General features: G+C 46.1%; 2 protein-coding genes across 8 annotated transcripts in view; both read left to right on the top strand.

The window, feature by feature from the left end:
* The window catches only part of EP400 (E1A binding protein p400), a 47,049-nt gene extending 44,215 nt beyond the window's left edge, over window positions 1–2,834 (top strand). For all 7 annotated transcript variants that reach the window (XM_083873784.1, XM_083873786.1, XM_083873788.1 and 4 more), the window contains one exon: window positions 296–2,834. In XM_083873784.1, coding sequence (XP_083729910.1) covers window positions 296–568 — 273 coding nt within the window. In that variant the 3' untranslated portion in view covers window positions 569–2,834. The remainder of the gene's footprint in view (window positions 1–295) is intronic.
* Window positions 2,835–2,949: 115 nt separating this feature from the next.
* NOC4L (nucleolar complex associated 4 homolog) lies at window positions 2,950–10,953 on the top strand. The gene is made up of 15 exons (XM_083873791.1): window positions 2,950–3,141; window positions 3,228–3,351; window positions 3,458–3,564; window positions 3,866–3,973; window positions 4,109–4,258; window positions 4,821–4,920; window positions 5,218–5,252; window positions 5,356–5,406; window positions 5,939–6,050; window positions 6,680–6,740; window positions 7,267–7,377; window positions 8,615–8,778; window positions 9,160–9,242; window positions 10,004–10,117; window positions 10,425–10,953. Exons 1-15 carry the CDS (start codon window positions 3,046–3,048, stop codon window positions 10,539–10,541), a joined length of 1,533 nt encoding a protein of 510 aa, XP_083729917.1. The 5' UTR covers window positions 2,950–3,045; the 3' UTR covers window positions 10,542–10,953.
* The last annotated feature ends 6,135 nt before the right edge of the window (window positions 10,954–17,088 follow it).

Raw genomic sequence — 17,088 nt, forward strand, 5'->3', positions numbered from 1 at the left:
CATCTGCCTTCTGAATGTATCTGGGGGCATGTCCTTGGATTTGCACTGCAGAGACCTGAGTTACAGGCATCTTGGCTCTTAATTCTGATTTATAAGTCTCTAGAAAATGTGACAGAATGGTGTTTCTCAGTGAAACCAGAGAGCCTGTGTTCCCAGAATCATTGTCCAAGGTGTTTGTCAGTTAAGAGAGCAAATACCTAAGTAAGTAGGATTCCTTCTGTAGAGCAGAAGTGTAATGGCTGCTCAGTTTAATGCCAAACTATTTTGTAATTGCCTTTTCATCCTGATGTTGTAGGTACAAGCTCAGCCCCAAACTGTGACCCTTTCTCAGACGACAGCAGGTCAACAGCAGGTTCAGGTGATCCCTGCAACCACAGCTACTGCTCAGGTTGTGCAGCAGAAACTGATCCAGCAGCAGGTGGTGACCACAGCATCTCCCCAGGTTCAGGCTCCAGGTGTACAGAACCCAGCCCAGACACCAGCAACACCTGAAGCCCAGAGTCAGCAAGCAAAAGTACAAATGAGGACACCGACTGTCAGATTAAAGGCACCTACTAAACCAAGTTGAACTATTGCAATAACAGGGAAACACAGTATTTTGTGTTTGCTGAGACAAGTGAGAAGCTACTCTAAACATCCAAATGAAAACAAAACACCTCTATTTTTTTTTTTTTTTTGTAGCAGAAGGTTTCTTGTTGGTGAACATTTAAACATGGAAACTCACCTGTAATAACTTCAGTGTATTAGCAACTGTTTAGCACTCAAACTCTGTACAAGATGCATTCTGCCTGTGTTCTCTGTGCTCATTCAAACCAGATAAAGCAAGCATTACTTAGGTTGAAATTCTGCCCAGCTTCTCAAAAAGGTGAAATGGTGACCTGCCATAAATGTCAGTAAAATCCATCTGTGTTGGAATACCACACCTGCCTGTGGGAATGTGCAGCTCCTTGCTGTAGTTCAGTGTTGCTCAATACCCACAGTGAAATCACACAAAGAACCAGGTGTGGTTGATACAGCACAGTATTTTCCACCTGTACAAAAGTTCTGTGTTGTTCTTCCCTGTGGTAAATGCCCCTGGAAGATCTAACACAGACTTGAAATGCTCCCTGCAAAGTTTATCCAATAAATGTGAAAACCTGTAAGTATATGTAATTAAAAAGGAAAAAAAAAAAAGGTTTCATTCTCCATTTTTGTAAGTCTTTTAAAATGTTTGTTAGTAGTTTTTGTGTACAGTTTACTGAATCACCCAACCTGTGTGCTCATTCTCATATTTCACTTTAAAATAATGAATATTTTAGGCATGAGCTGAGTAAATACTGTGTTGATAGTAGATGTGTATTAAAGTGTAGCCCATTTTTTTGTTTTTGTAAAAGAATTGTTCAGTAGATACAGCTAAACAGATGTTTCTCATGGGACTTCTGTCACAAAAAAATCTCCAGCTGATAAAATCTAATCTCTCAGTTTCATTCTGCTCTTGCAACATGTTTAAATGTTCAGTACTTTTTACACGGCTTTCGGCTTGGGGGGTGGGGGGCTGGGGGAAGGGGAAAATAGTGAAATTAAATCTAAGACTTAATTCTTCAACTGTGTAAAGAGTAAGATCTAACTTTTGTACTATTCTTTTACTAAAGCTAATGATGAATGTATCTTCAGGTGGGTATTTTGGATGTGAATAGAGCGTGGCCTCTTCCTCCAAATCAGTTTGCCTTATTGTTATGGAGAAAAAAAAAAAAAAAAAACAAGCAAAAAGCTGCATAGAACTGTGGGGGGTTTCTTTACTTTTCTTGCATACAATGAATAACAGACTTTGCAAACAGCACTGAGTGAAGAATCAAAAAGCCCATGGTGGCTTGAAGGGATTTATTTTACTTTGGCCATAAAACTGCACAACGTGTAAAACCCAGACAAAATTTACAACATTCCTTTTCTGACGTGGTTTTAAAATTATTTTTCCATTCTGTGATCTTCTTACTCTTTTAGGAAAGGAGCCTATTTAAGGGCAAGAAAAGCATGTATTTTGTTTTTACCTCTGTATGTCCACACTTGTTGGTACCTGGCAATCCACATGGCTTAGACAAGAAAGAATTCTCAGCCAGCTCCTCTGTGTTAGTTGGGATGGGTACAGCCAATTCTGTTCATATCACAGCTATAAACATTGGCTCAGGCAGCGTTTCTGATTTTTTTATTTTATACCTCTTTTGTGCTGCGTACTTTTTTTTTCTTGGACCCTCAGGTCTACAAATACAAGGGCATTTTTTTTAAAGCTGTTTTTGCATGCAGTAGTATTCCCCTGACCCTGCTAACCCCTGGCATGTGCCATCCCCTACATTTCACTGCCAGCCAGGGAGCTGGCATTGCTGACAGCAGAGTAGTTTAAAATGCAGAGCAGATGCAGTGGTAATGGATAGTGACACTGTGTACAGTATAGCCTTGCTCATCCGAAAATATTGCTTAGTTAGCCCCAGTTTTACTTTTAAGTGTTTAGCTTTTATGATGTGCATGAAAGTCGGGGTTGGGGGGGACAGTCCCAGCAGTGGGAGAGCTGTTGGTACAGTTGTCGTTGTGCTGGTCTGGTTTGGTGTCTAAAGAGGCGATTGTTTCTTGTTTAGGTCAGTTGATGAAGATAAAAAGTCACCATTTTTTTTTTCTTTTTTTTTTTTTTTTTTTTCATTCTAATTTTTTTTTTTTCCTTCCTTTCGATGTGTCTTTCTCCCGGGAGTGTGTTAGGAAAGTCAACCTGTACATAAGTGATGAACATTTGTACTCGACCCAGTAGGATGATAAAGAGTAGTGCTGTATTCCTACCTGAAGGTGTAATAAAGTGTACATTTTTATACCGCCGCTTCGCCCTGCCTTCTTTACCGGGGGAGGAGGGCGGGCTGGGGCTGGGGCTGGGGCGGGTTACCGGGGCGGGCTGGGGCTGGGGCCGGGGCCGGGGGGAGGATGGACCGGGCCCGATCCGGACACCGACCCCGATCCCGCCCCCTGCCGGCCCCGCCTGCGGGCGGAGCGGGCCTGGCTCCTCCTCTGGGCTCCCATGCGGGCATGGCGCGGGAGGCCGAGCTCGCCGCCTGCCTGGAGGCCGTGCTGGGCAGCCGCTCCAGCGCCAACCGCGTCTTCGAGCTGCTGGAGCCGCTGGCGGTGCGGGCCGGGCCGGGCCGGGCGGGGAAAGCGGGCTGAGGGAGGGCAGCGCGGCCAGGCCGCCGCTCTGACACGCTGTTCCCCAGGGCCAGGAGGAGCCGGAGCACATCGTGAGCGCCGCCAGGATCTGCAGCCGGCTGTTCGGGGCGCTGCTGGAGCGGCGGGAGCTGTTCGTGGGGCCGCTGCCCGAGGAGGACGCGGCTTTGGGCGGTGAGAGCGGAGCGGGGCCCTGCAGCGCTGGCCGGGCCCGGCGCGGCCCTGCCCTGCCCTGCCCGAGCCCGGCCTGTGTGCCTGTCTGTCTGTCTGTCCCTCGCAGAGAGCTACAGCGCCGAGGACAAGTACAGGATATGGATGAGGCACCGCTACCGGGACTGCGTGGGCTGCCTGGGGGAGCTCATGGCGCACGAAGCCTTCCAGGTCAAGGTAGGTCTTGAGCCGGTGCTGGCCCAGGGGTCCGCGGGGTGACCCTTGAGGTTATCGCTCGGTATTTCAGTGTGGCAGGGCGGGCAGTGCTGTGAGACAGCGCTGATGCTCTGGCTCACCTCTGCTCACCACTAGCGAGCATGCAGCTTTCTCAGGAAATAATATCTCATTTCATTCTTCCTCCTCTTGAAAGTTGCCTCCTTTGGATTTCACCCCTGGTGAAATGTTCTTTATGTTCTTGTTTAGGTGTGATTTTTTTTTTTTTTTTTTTTGTGATGTTGCTTTCTGATTTTTTTTAAAGGAGTTGGCACTCTGCACGCTCATGAAGTTTGTCGAATTGGAGGCGCAATATCCACTGATCAAAATAGAATGGAAGGGAACTTTAACTTTTCCATGCGACCTCCTTAAGGTAAGCTACAGAACTGAGAACTCCCTCCTATGGGTGACCTGATAGCACACAAACTCCTGTACCCTCAGCTGCCTCACTCTCTGCTCCGGTGCTGTAAGACTGACTCGCTGTTTTCCTTCCCTAACCCTTTGTCAGGTCGTTGTTGATGGTTTGCTCCCCACCCACGAGGACGCCTCGCTCCTGATCTCCCGTTTCCAGGAGTACATGGAGTACGACGACGTGCGGTACTTTGTCATGAAGGCCGTCACTGCCAGCGTCGGGCAGGTCATGCAAAAGGCAAAGCAGGTAACAAATTGTCACTGCTCAGGTGGTTCTGGATCAGCTGCTCTGGGTTGTGTATCTTGTGCAGAGAGGAATTAGTGGTATATGGAAATATTTGGAAGCCAGAGAAATAAGTGTGCCCACTGAAGGCATTGATTTTTCTTTATGTATGTCAGTATGCCAAGATTGGCTTTATTCTGGAATTGAAAGTATTTCAAGACACATATTGTTCTTTCTGGTCTAAGCTCTAGCTCCTGTTTTGCTCAAGTCTCCACAGCTTGGGTGACAGACAGAGAACTTTAATTCTGTTTACTCTGGTGCAGAGGAAGAATCTATTTCCTTCATTGGCTCCCCCAGTTTTGTTAAACCAGAATAAGTACAGAGATAGGTTTCATGTTGGATAAACAGGTAGTACTCCAGGTTGAGGCTGCAACAGAGAATATACCAGTGTGTAGTTTAGTCATCAACATTTTCCCCTTTTTCCTAAATATATTCAGTACTTGGAAACAGGGCAACATTGAAGCCCAGCATCTTGCTATCTGTTGTGGAATTTACTTCATGTTTGTTTATATGCTTTTTTCCTCAGAAGCCACTGCCTTTTTACCAGCAGAACGTATTTTCCCTCATCTCGCCCATTAACATGCCAAACAAAGAGTCTGAGATGGTCAAATTTATGGTCAAGCAAGGTTAGTAAGCTCTGCATGATGAACTGTGTGTGAAAAGGAAAAGTTTAAGATTTTTAGTGTGTAAAGGCCTTATTACTATTTGCTGATGAAGAACGTCTGCTTCTTTGATCACTGTGATTCTAAACAGTCTTAAAGATCCACATCCCTCAGTCTACAGGAGGGTCTGTTATGGCCTTGTATCAAGTTAAGTACTTCAGCCCAAGTTTTTAGGACATCAAAGAGCTAAATTAAAAAGGGTCATCTTAATTTTTTGAATATCCATTTCAAGTTCAACATCTGGTTTCCTTTTCTTCTTAGATAACCGTGAGGAGTTGAAAGTTTCAAGGCTGCAGGTAATTGTTCATTTGGTGTATTAGAACTGAAATTTTATCTGCTTAAAATAGAGCATTATCTGTACCAGTGTGTTTAACTCACTGTTTGCAATTCTGTTTTAAGGCACACAGACAGGTGTTTGAAAAAATGTGGCTGACTTTCTTGAAGCACAAGGTGAGTGTTAATTCTGCCACTGATCTGTGTTCCTCTTTAACTGAGGGATTGCTGATCCTTAGCAAGTGTGTCCAGCCTTGCATAAAGCTGCTAGTAGGACCTCAGTAGGGTTTGAGTGTTGGGTGGGAACAGCCCAGTGACCATTTCTGTTGGATCACTCTGCCAAGAAACATGACCTCATATGTGGCCTGCTTTTTCACCTTTCTCTCAGCCTTTTATCCCTACCTTAAACATCTCTGCCTGTAAGGCAGTATAACAGTCTCTACTCACAAGCTGGAGCTTCCCCAGCCTTTTTCCTGGTGATTTTCCCACATCTGAGTGATGACACTGTTAGTTGTGAGCACCTGCTTCTTGAATGAACTTTGTTGGTGTCACTTGTAAACTCTCCCATTTGGGAACTGCTGCTGCATGCTGTTCTGTATTTTCCTGACACATTCCCTTCTGCTGTGCATTGCCTTTTTGAGCCACAGGTTGCTGCTGCTGTCAAAGTTCTCCCTGCAGGGCTTTGTTTGTGTTGTTTTGTCCTCCACAGCTGCCCACTGGCCTTTACAAGAAGGTCCTTGTCATTCTGCACGACTCTGTCCTGCCGTACATGAACGAGCCCACTCTCATGATGGACTTCCTGACAGTGGCCTATGGCATAGGTGAGTGACCACAGCCTTTTATCCTTTGTGGCACCTCCAGCATGGGACAGATGGACTTGCAAGCTCTGCTGGATGCAGCACCACGAGCTGGGTGGTGGAGTAGCTGTGCGTTTGGCTGGGATGGAGCTAAGGAACTAGGGGCAACTGCATCATCCCTGCAGGAATGAGATGATTTTACCTGTGTTTGTCATTGTCCTTGCTCCTTGTGTATAAGGAAAATCACATTTAAGGCTTTGGGGAAGAGTAGAATACTGGAGTGGTTTATTTTAAATATAGAGTTTAGCCAGTGCTGCTGATCCAAACACAGAATGCACAGATTCCTGCAGAAATGTCCTTTCTGAGCAGACCTTTGCCTCCCCAGTGTAGCTTTGTTGAGGAATTAGAGCAGCACGTTTTTGTGTCTCAGTTGTTGAACATTTGTTCTACTGAACTACAGCTTAATCTTTGTAAGAAACTTGGGAGCCTCTGGAAGGGTGTAGATGAAATGGTTTCACCTTTCAGCCATCACACTTGCTCTGATTTCAGGTGTTGAGTTTTGTGTTCCTTCTGGGAAGATTTTATTGTAGAAAAAACTTGAAGATTATTTTTTTCTAGTTATTTCTATTGTGTTGATACCTGCTTTCTTACAGGTGGAGCAATCAGTCTTCTAGCCCTAAATGGGTTGTTTATTCTGATTCATCAGCATAATCTGTAAGTAAAAAGAGTATATTGTTTAAAGGAACATGGGTTTTTGCAGTTATGTTTTTATGTAAGAGGAACTGGAATGGATGCACCAAACTTTCAGGCTTTGAAATTCCCCCTTGAGAAAGCCAAACTGCACAAGAGGCTCAGGTTGTTTGGATGCTGAGCTTTTTTGGCTGATTTCTTTAACAACTGAGCCTAAATATTCTCTTCTCTAGACTGTGGTTGCTCAGCACTTAAAAATCCATTTCCATTGATCTGATTACAGAGTGAAGCCATAGTCTTTAGTGTCCCTTTCACTGCATCCTGTACCATTTGCAGTCATTGACTATGGCTTCACACTCTGGAGATGGCAAGAGGCATAAATTCACCTTGCAGCTTGTTTTCAGGTGGTGACTGTAGAGGGAAGCCTAGGAGAGCTAAACAGAGCACAGCAGTGGGCTGGGGTGCTCTTAATGAAAGCACAAAAAATATCTAGACACAGTCCCTCTGTACACCACTAATGGATGTTGTATTTTTCCTTTTTTTACAACAGGGAGTATCCTGACTTTTACAAAAAGCTCTACAGTCTGTTGGACCCTTCCATCTATCATGTGAAGTACCGAGCTCGCTTTTTCCACCTGACTGACCTGTTTTTGTCTTCCTCGTAAGTAGCATCTTTATTATGTGTGCTCACATATTTTTCTCCTGGTTTTCTGTTCTTGAACAGTCTCCCACACATCTGGATTTAATGTATTCAGTGTGTCTGCTGGATTAGATACATTTTTGTGGAGAAAACTGAATCCAAGACTATTATTGTAGTCTCGTGTAATTTTTCATATGCTATTTTTGAAGATTTGCCTCACAGCCATAGATTTTCAGAGAGGAAGAATTGCAGTTAGCTATCAGAGTTTGAGCTGCAAGTGCTTATGGATGTGTTTTTGATCTCTGTTCCATTTTGGGTGAAAGTGATGAATTTTCTGTCTTGTCTTTGTAAAAACGGAAAAGTAAAATTTGCAGCCTTTTTATAGATTACAAAGCTGTTGATAAATGGGTGGCTTTTTGGAGACATAAAGCACTGAAATGTGAAGTGTTTGACAGCCTGTCTTGATGTTGTCAGTTCATTGTACACAGGGAAGAAACTGGATAGGCAGCTGGTCATATAGCTGCTGTCATATGTTATAACTTATACCAAGAGTAACACAGCACCAGGCACTTCATATCCAACCCCCTTGTATTCCTGGTGTGCTTTGGAGAGAGGGACAAGACCTGTGGGTAACTCTGTTCAGCCTTCCAGGTGTAATGAAGTCTGAGTGACTGAAAGTTTTCATTTTCATCCAGACTCTTCTGATGTGAAGAAAGGGCCTAAATGAGCTGGTTGCTGTTAGAAATTTGCATTTTTTACCATTAAAAAAAAAGAATTATGATGCACATTTACACTACATGGGAGCTTTATGTTCCCATTAACAGCTGCAGTGCTTAGAAGTTTTATGTAAATTTAACACCATGGCCTGTGTATTAATTAAACTCACAAAATGACATAAGAAGAATATAATTAAGGTTGCCTGGCCAAGCACTCAGAAGTTTATAAAGGGACTGTACACAAGAATGGCTGTGCACAGGGGCTGTGCTTGGCAACGGTGCCACATGTCAGGATTGAATCTCACAGTGGTCTGAGATTATTCATGCACTGAATGTAAATTCCCCCCAGAATTTGTTCCAGCGAGCACACAATATATTGCTGCTTAAAAATGAGATTCCTAAAGCTTCTCTTTATAAAAAAAAGGAGAAAAATGCCTGATGAGTCCCCTGATCTCTAATCTGCTGTGCTGTTAGGGTGGCTGAGGCTGCTGGCTCTCCTGCCAGGCTGTAACAGGCTGCCCCCTCCTGTCCCCTGTCCCCAGGCACTTGCCAGCCTACCTGGTGGCAGCGTTCATCAAGCGGCTGTCCCGGCTGGCGCTCACTGCCCCTCCCGAGGCTCTCCTCATGATCATTCCCTTCATCTGCAACCTCTTCAGGAGGCACCCCGCCTGCAGGGTGCTGGTGCACAGACCTGGAGGGCCAGCAGGTAAGAGGGGAGCTGTGTTAGGCCTTTAAGACAGTGTAAAGAGGAGCATTCCTGTGGAGGAAAAGGGGAGATTCCAGTTCTGAGGTTTGGAAGGATCCCTTTGTCCTGTCCATTGAGTTTGTGAAAGGTCAGCAGGCTCCTGCTGTTAAGTTCAAAGCTGTTCCAAATGCCCTATTTCTTATGCTCTTTAAAAGTAACATGGTTCTGTAGTGCTGCCAGCAGTGACTCTTGAGTCATGCTGGGATGTGTCAGTTTGTCCTTGGACCATAAATGACTTGGGAAGGAGCAGCTCTGGCTGCAGCACTGCTCTGGGCCTGTGTTCCCTTTGAGTTTGTGTACGTCACACAGCAGGTATTAGCTCTGTGTCTCCTATGTCCTTAGATATGTCAGAAGATCCATATGTTATGGAGGAGGAGGAGCCGTCTAAAAGCAGGGCTTTGGAGAGCTCTCTCTGGGAGATTCAGGTATGTCATCCCAAAATGAGCATCTGAGTCTGGTTGGATCTCTTCCTCCCTTGCTGCTTCCTTGACATGTGTTGGCATTGGACAGCCCCTCTCGCAAGAACCTGCTTTGATACATATCTTGCAAATGAGATGAGTTCTTTTGCTCTGCATCATTTTCTACCCTAGCAAAGGATTCCATACACTGGAGAAATGTACATACTGATCAATGGGTGGCTTATGAGCACACATTCGAACTTTCAGTTCACAGCTGAAACAGACTAAATAGCTGCAAACATACCAGACATAAAGCACTGAAATTTGCTCTGGAGGGGAGGGAGAAACTTGGTGAGTACTGATGGAATTGAATTGAGTAGAGGCAGGTTATCCTCTAGAAATGGATGAGGGGTTTGTGAAGGGGACTGAAGCAGCAACAGGGATGATGTGCAGGAGCTGGAATCCTGGAGAGCTGGAGCTTGGGTGTGACATGAGGGCACTGTGAGGTAGCAGAATTGGGTTATGCAGTGTAGGCATGAGATGTGGGTGAATTTTTCTTGAGGTGGATGTGGCCATGTCAGAGGAGCCTTTGACATGTTTGAAAGATGCCTGAAATGAGGATTTCTTGAAGCTCTGCAGTAGCATGGTGCAGCAAACTTGGATCTGATGGAATTTGGTGGTCACTGAAGATCTGACCAACAAATGGGCAGACTCCTGTGTGGGAGTGCAGATGGATGTGTGTTACCCTGTACTTACTAGATTATCTCCTGTTTGTCTTGCTTTTTCAGTCTCTCCAGAACCATTATCACCCAGATGTGGCCAAGGCAGCTGCTGTCCTGAACCAGTTCCTGTCTGAAATGGAGGATGACATATCAGGGCTCCTGGAGCTCTCAGCTTATGAGGTAGTGCTGCTGTGCCTTTGTGAATGACTGGAACCAGAGGAAAGGAGATTGTAGATGCAGCAGCCATGTCCTGTTCATCTGCCTTGGTGCTGGGGAGGGAGCTACACTGACTTGGTTACCCCGAACCAGGGCAAACCAGGAAAATGGGCTGTTAAATAACAGCATTAGCAGCAGTGGTGCCAGGGCTGGCTTTTTGTGTTTGAAGTGTTTGTTTGCTGGATATTTTCAGATTTTAGAGTGAGCAGTGTTATTGGGGTGAAGAGCTTATACTGAGTTTTGACAATATTTTCTGGTTTTTATTTTGCAGCTTTTTGATAAAGAAGTAAAGAAAAAGGCTGTTGATGTACCCCTGGAGTTTGAGCAAGTACGAGGTCTGTTTGGGAAGAAAAATGATATTTTTGCAGAGCACTTCAGTTTAGACTGATGCCATCTCTTACCAGAACACATCTGTCAGCAGCTGGATCTTAGGGACACGTGGAGAGCTTCCATATGCTCAGCAGTTCTTCCTTGTGAGGAGAGCTGGACTGCTGGAGCTGCAGCCTTCTCCAGTGCCCCTTTGTCACTGCCCCTGGATGGACTGTGCTGTGTTTCTCACACTTGCATGCTGCCACCTGATATCTGGGAGGGATTTTTCCATGCAGCAAGGGTCTCTGGACTTGTTCATGGCTGGGATCCCAGTCCTTCCCAGAGCTGCTGGTGCTGGCTGTGACCAGGGGCTGCATCAACAGACATCTCACTGCTGTTCCATGGGACTGAGGGGAATTGCATTCTCTGACTGCTCTTATTCTTCAGATGTTTTACTTTTATATGAGAGCTGACAGCCTGTTTGTAATAAATGTCTTCAATACATAAGTGTAAACACCTGTTGTATTATAATTATATTTTTATATGCATTTTTTTGCTCATCTTCAGAGGGATGTTTACCTTCCTTGTACTCAGCACTCCCACGTTCAAGGCATTGAAACTGCTTTGTCTAACAACTCAGAAGATGCTCAGTAAATCCATCTATGAAAGTTGCTGGTGTTCCTTCCTGTACATCCATCTCATGCACTCAGGTTGCTGGATTCCAAATGCTCATGAGCTTTGGAAGTGAGCATAATCCTGGTGCCTGCTGTAGCCGGGGAGGCCAGCTGATGTGCAGTGGGAGGCTAATCCTTGAGTTTTGCTTCAGAATGATAAGCAGCTTGGTGTGGTTTTGCTTGCAGCCTGCATGTGTTTTAGGAGCTCTGGCCAGAGTGTATCCAGGGGCTAATAACTATTTAACTCCACTGCTACTGGATGCTTTTGTTAATTTTTCATATACTTCCAGAAGTTGTGCAGAAATTCCATTTGATAGGGTTCCACCCAAGGTTTTAAGTTTGAGATAAACCCACTATTAACAGCACAGACAAACTCAGGACTTCTTTTAAACTAAATTTCAATAACTTAATGTTACCTCTTTAGATTTAAACTCTGCTTGCGTAATTTGGGATCATATTTTATGGAAGAGTAAATTACAATCAAGAAAGTGGAGGCTGAGAAATCCAATTTCTGGCAGCCAAGTCTGGTTAAGTCAAGGAAAACTGCAGCTGTCTTGGAGACACTGAAGTGTTAAATTTTCTTCATCCAGTTTTTTTTCATGCTTTCCAAGCAGTGGACGTGTCCTCACACTGTAGAGCTCTATATCTTTTTTTCCTTTCTGATGCTTTTGAATTCAGGTGGGGTGCTTCTGAGGATTGATATTTTTCCTCTTTTTCTTTGGAAGTCTCTTTCTTTGTTCTCTGGTGAAAAGGCAGTGCTACCTCCTCCCTGGCCAGCCTGCTTTTCTTCTTTCTTTGACTTCTGGTATCTGAGGTAGGAAAGCAGAATGGTTGAGATGTAACTTTCAACTTGAGAGGCTTCGGTTCAGGTTCACCCAAGCCTTGTATTTTGTCTCTAAGATGAAATCCCTTTGTCACTAGGTTTTTTCTGTATGTGTTTGGTAAACATCTTCAAGTGCTCTGCTGTAGCAATGAGAACCACATGGCTCACTTTGAAAGAAGTCAGTGCATCATCTCAGTTGAAATGGATGACTATATTTGAAAGAATGAATAGCTTTCTCTGCATATTTTTATCCAGGTTGGCCCCAGTTATATCTGTGTTAATTGGTGGTGAGCAATGTCATTCACTTCTGTCATTATATTGACACTTGGGGGTGTTGGGTTCTTTTTGGAAGCACAAATATCAAACCGCTTGGGCTTGGGGCAAATCCAGGCCTCAAAGTGCTGAAAATGAGGAATTTTGGTTGCGCTCTTCTATGTGGACAGAGGGTAAACAGAGTGTCCTCAGGGCTGTATGACTTTGTGTGCCTCTCTGGGGTCTCCTGGCACTGGACAGGACACCCTGCTCGTGAGGCAGATGGATTTGATGGGGAATACTGGAAGGCAGCAGCTCCTGCCTTGTGTGACCCTCTGCTGTCTGTGGGGAAAGCCTTGTGTCTGAGACAACTGACCACAGCTTAAAGCATTATCCGAGCACCAGGAAAAGGGATGCCATGGTAAGGGCTGTTTTTCAGGACTGCAAAGGCACCAGCATCTCCAGCGTTCCCAGCAGCCGTGGATGCCAAGCACCACACTGCAGTGAGCAGTCCCTGGATTGGAGCAGGATGCACTTCATGTTTCCCAGAGCATTCCCAGTGCCCTGTGGCAGCTCCTGCTGACACTGAGGCAGAGGCTCAGGCTGTCACAGGGTGTTTCCAGACTCCTCAGCACATTTCAGTGCTGAGCTGGAAATGCTGTTAGCGCTTTACTTGGAGTATGTGCAGCTGACCTGGAGTGACTTAATTATTTTGTGATGATGCCTGGCAGCCCCAGCACAGTCCCACTGTGCTTAGTGCAGACAATCAAACCACAGACAGCTCAGAGGAGCTTACAGCTGAAAGCCTGGGTGCACTTGAGACAAGCCTTGAAGGTCTTCCAGAGACTTCATCCCCCAGCTCTGATGCTGCACTTACCTGAGCAGCATTTTTAAACCAGCTCTTAGGTGGAGACAGCTTTAAGCCCCTGCCTGTCCTTGGAAAAACATTCCATCTGGTCTTCCATCAGGCTTTTATCTTTCAACTTTCACCCCTTTTCCCCTCAATAGGAGGCATCAAGGAAAAAAAATCAGCAGTTATAAATATTAAAAGTTTCATCTGCACAAAGTGAGCAACCCTTATCAGGCTGCACACCTGCTGCTGCTCCTGCTCTACAGGTCTCCACAGACTGTAGATTATAGATGCTTTAATCATGGGGTGTATTAACTGGAAGGCCAGATTGAAGTGCCAGGCAGAGAGTGCATAAGTCACTCCTGTTATTATTTGATTTTTATCAGATGTAGGGGTGTGTGGGGGGAGGGCTGTTCTGGGGGTTTTTGTTGTTGTTGGACTATTTCAGTGAGCATACAAGATAGTTTTATGAAAACATTGACATAACCCCGCATCCTCCCCACCCATCACTGCCTTGGTCCCCCACCAGAGGGTAACAATAAGGTCTCTGATTCAATGGACTGCTCTTGGTTTATTTTCCTGATGGTTTATCTTCCATTCAAAGTCATCCCAGCCTGGCTGCAAAATAGAGCTGCTCATCAAGATCATGATGTGATTTATCTGGGCAGTCAAAGGCTGAGGTGACCACAATGTTTGTGTTAATCAGCTTGGATCCTTACATTTAAGATATTCATTGGGAGATAGAGGGAAGTGCAAATTTACATCTGTAAATGGGTGCTGCTATTAGCATTAAGGTGGTTTCACATCCCTGAGACAGTGAGAGCTGCAGTGCAGCCATAACCCCTGTGTTTTCCTCTACCTAATTTTGAAAAACAAGCTCTCAGTTAATTTACAGCCCTGCTCAGGCAAAAAGAGCTACAGGATCTCAGTTCAACTGACACTAGCCTTTTCCAGCACTATCATAATCAATATTCATTAACTGAAGCCTATTGTTCTTGGAGATTTACTGCTATTAATAAGCCAAGAGTCTATCTTTGTGTTGTTTATGAAGAAAGTTTGAGACCTGTTACCAAAAAAATTGCTTTTCTGCAGTTTCTTTGCCCTGTCCCTGGGCCATACTTGCACCTCTAAAAAGAGAGTTCTGGAGCATGTGAATAGAGCCAAAAGAGATAAAACCAGAGTGAAAACTGCCTTCCTCTTCCAGAGAAATAAACCCCAGCAGAGGATGCTCTGGTTAGTGGTGCATGCAGAGATGTGAACGTCATCTCTGTCCTAACAGAGTTAAAAGCTGCAGACTCCATGTCCTGCTGGTTATCCCCATTTTGTTGATAAATGCACTGAGTGAACCTTATCAAAAGGAGCAGGCTGCAGGCCTGCTAATGGAGCTGTGCTCGTGCTGAAGATAATTGATGCCTCAATAACGCCACGCGTTATCCAGAGAGCGGCTGGAGCCGCGTGTGAGGAGGAGCATCAATCACAGCTGGCTCGAGTTTAACTTTTATCAAACATTTAGCTGGGTGGCAGGGTGCATTCTTGGGCTGCTCTTGGGGGAAAAGAGTGTTGGGCTCTGAGATACAAAGCGAATGAATCCTCACCTCCCTTTCCCTACATCAGTCCCCTGCACACGGGGAGTGTGAGGATTTACATTTGAGTCATCCCGGCTGGAGATGGGCAGGACACGGCCCTGCTGGTGTCAGCCAGTGACAGTCATGGCAGGATGGCAGTCCCCTGTCCCCTGGGCGGGCAGGGGAGCATCGGGCACCAGGGGCTGCCCCGTGGCCAGTGAAGCGGGGCCGGTGGCCACTAGAGGACGGTGCAGACCGGGAGCGGTGCCCGCCGTGCGGGTTCCCTGGGTCTGTTCCCTCACACTGAGCGCCTCCATCGCCCTCCTGCTGCAGCTCCCCCGGGAATGCGGGTGTCCCCTGGGCTGGGCACGGCCCCCGGGAATGAGAGTGTCCCCCGGGGATGTGTGACCGCCCGGGAGAGCAAATCCCGCCGCAAACCGAGGTTCCTGCCCGAATAAGGGATCCCGCAGGGCCGTGGGGATGGTGGCTCTGCAGGGCTGAGGGGGATGGAAAGCGGGAAAAGCAGAGGTCCCAGAGCAGCAGGATGGGGTGGGGAGTGAAGGGAGGTGAATGGGGTGACCCGCCCCAGTGTCCTGTCCCCTGGCTGGGGCTGGCTCAGGGTGTCCCAGAGATGCTCTGGGGTGGGGACAGGAGGTGACCACAGCCTTTCTGAGTGGACAGTGCCGATCCCTCCTGGCAGCGCTGCCCTGACAGTGTGACCAGCCCCCCCTGGGTGCGGGTGACCCGAGTGTCCCCTGCAGTGGCTGAGCCGGCACTGAGCACTGAGCTCTGTGCTGGCTGACCCTGCTCTGCCGGGGGCACAGCCTTCCCCTGCCTCTTCCCCAGCAGCCTCCTATGGCCTTTCATCCTTATGTTCTTAACCACGTCCTAAAAACGTTCAGTGCCAGCTTAGAAAAATATTCTGATTCAGGACAGCGTTTAGATATTGATATGCTTTAAATATCTCAGCAGATAAAATGTAAATTTGTGCTTTAGAGCACTTGACTGTATTTAACACTCCTTTGAATTCCTTTCTGAGGAATGTAAAGTGCCCACCAGAGAATGTCTGAGCAATACCCTAACAGGACAAACCTGCAGCCCCAAGCACCAGGCTTGTTCTCAGAGCTCCCTTCAACCTACACAGCAATTCCACCTCCAAAAACCTTATGGCAGGACAAAGGACTTGGTGGAATCGTGCAGGAAATCTGCAGGAGAGGGTCTGTCCCCAGAGCTGCTGCTTGTATAGGGACTCCTTTATCCCTCCACAATGCATCATAAGGGTTCTCTTGATATTTATTTTTACTGCATACAGCAAAACAGATTTGGATTCTCCTTCTGTTTTAGCTGCTTCTAACGCCATTCATCATTGCTGTATCTTAACAGGATCTTACTTTGATAATAGGACTCCAAGCAGTGATGAAATAAAGTGAGATTAAAATAACTACATAATAATGTTCCAGATTAATCTGAAACTATGGTAAATCTGTCAGGGCTGTAGAAAGGCAGTAGCTAAGCTGCATGGACTCAGTGTTCAGTGAATGACTGTGATAAAATATGTTGATCCACATTATAGCTTTATGTCTGTTTAGGTATAATAACCATAACTACATTTCAGCTGGAGTTGGGCACCTAAAAAAGTCTCCTTTGAATTTATAACTTGTTGCATGTCTTCTGTTCAGCTTTTAAAATCTCCAAATATTTGGGAAAAAAGGGTTTTAAGTGATGGGTATTGACTCAGCACAGGGGTTACTAAGCAAATGGGAAGGACAAAATCTCCCTTGCTAGGAGCTCTTTGTTTGTCTTGATTCAGTGTGGGACCCCTGCAATCCTGATTTCAGAGTGTAGCTGTAGAGCAGAGGGAGGTGGGGGGTCACAGGGCTGGTGCTGAGTGTGAGGCTGCTGAGTCCCCTTTGCCCCATCTCCCACACACAGAGCTGGGTGTCCCAGGTTTTACAGCCCTGCAGCTGGGCATTGTCCCTTTGTGACAATCTAATGACCTGATCAGCCTCCTGGCCACTGATCCCACCAGGTGACTCTTGGCTTTGGTTGATGGTTGAGGGCTTGTCATGGCTCCATCAAGAGAGGATTCAGGGCAGGGAAGGTGAACAGAGCATTGGGAACCCGGGGCTGCCTGTGCTCAGCCTCACACAAGAGCTGCAGTTCTGATTCCCTGCAGCAGCAATCCAGGCTGCAGCTCCTCCTCAGGCACAGCACTGAGGATTCCTCCTGCTCTCATCCTGCTGAGCTCACAGCACAAGCTTGCAAACCTGGGAGCTGAACTGTTCACTGAACAAATTGCAGATCATGTTGCATTACAGAACCAATGTTATTTTTTGTATTCTTTGGATTTACTGTTCATTCTTCCAGTTCAGATCAATGATCTGGCACCAGGCTCTGTTAGTGTATTGATTAGTCCAGAATCCCATCTGCCACTTCACTGCAGGATACTGTAAAGCTATCAT

Source organism: Zosterops lateralis (assembly GCF_965231275.1).
Source record: "Zosterops lateralis genome assembly, chromosome: 17".
Classification (NCBI taxonomy): domain Eukaryota; kingdom Metazoa; phylum Chordata; class Aves; order Passeriformes; family Zosteropidae; genus Zosterops; species Zosterops lateralis.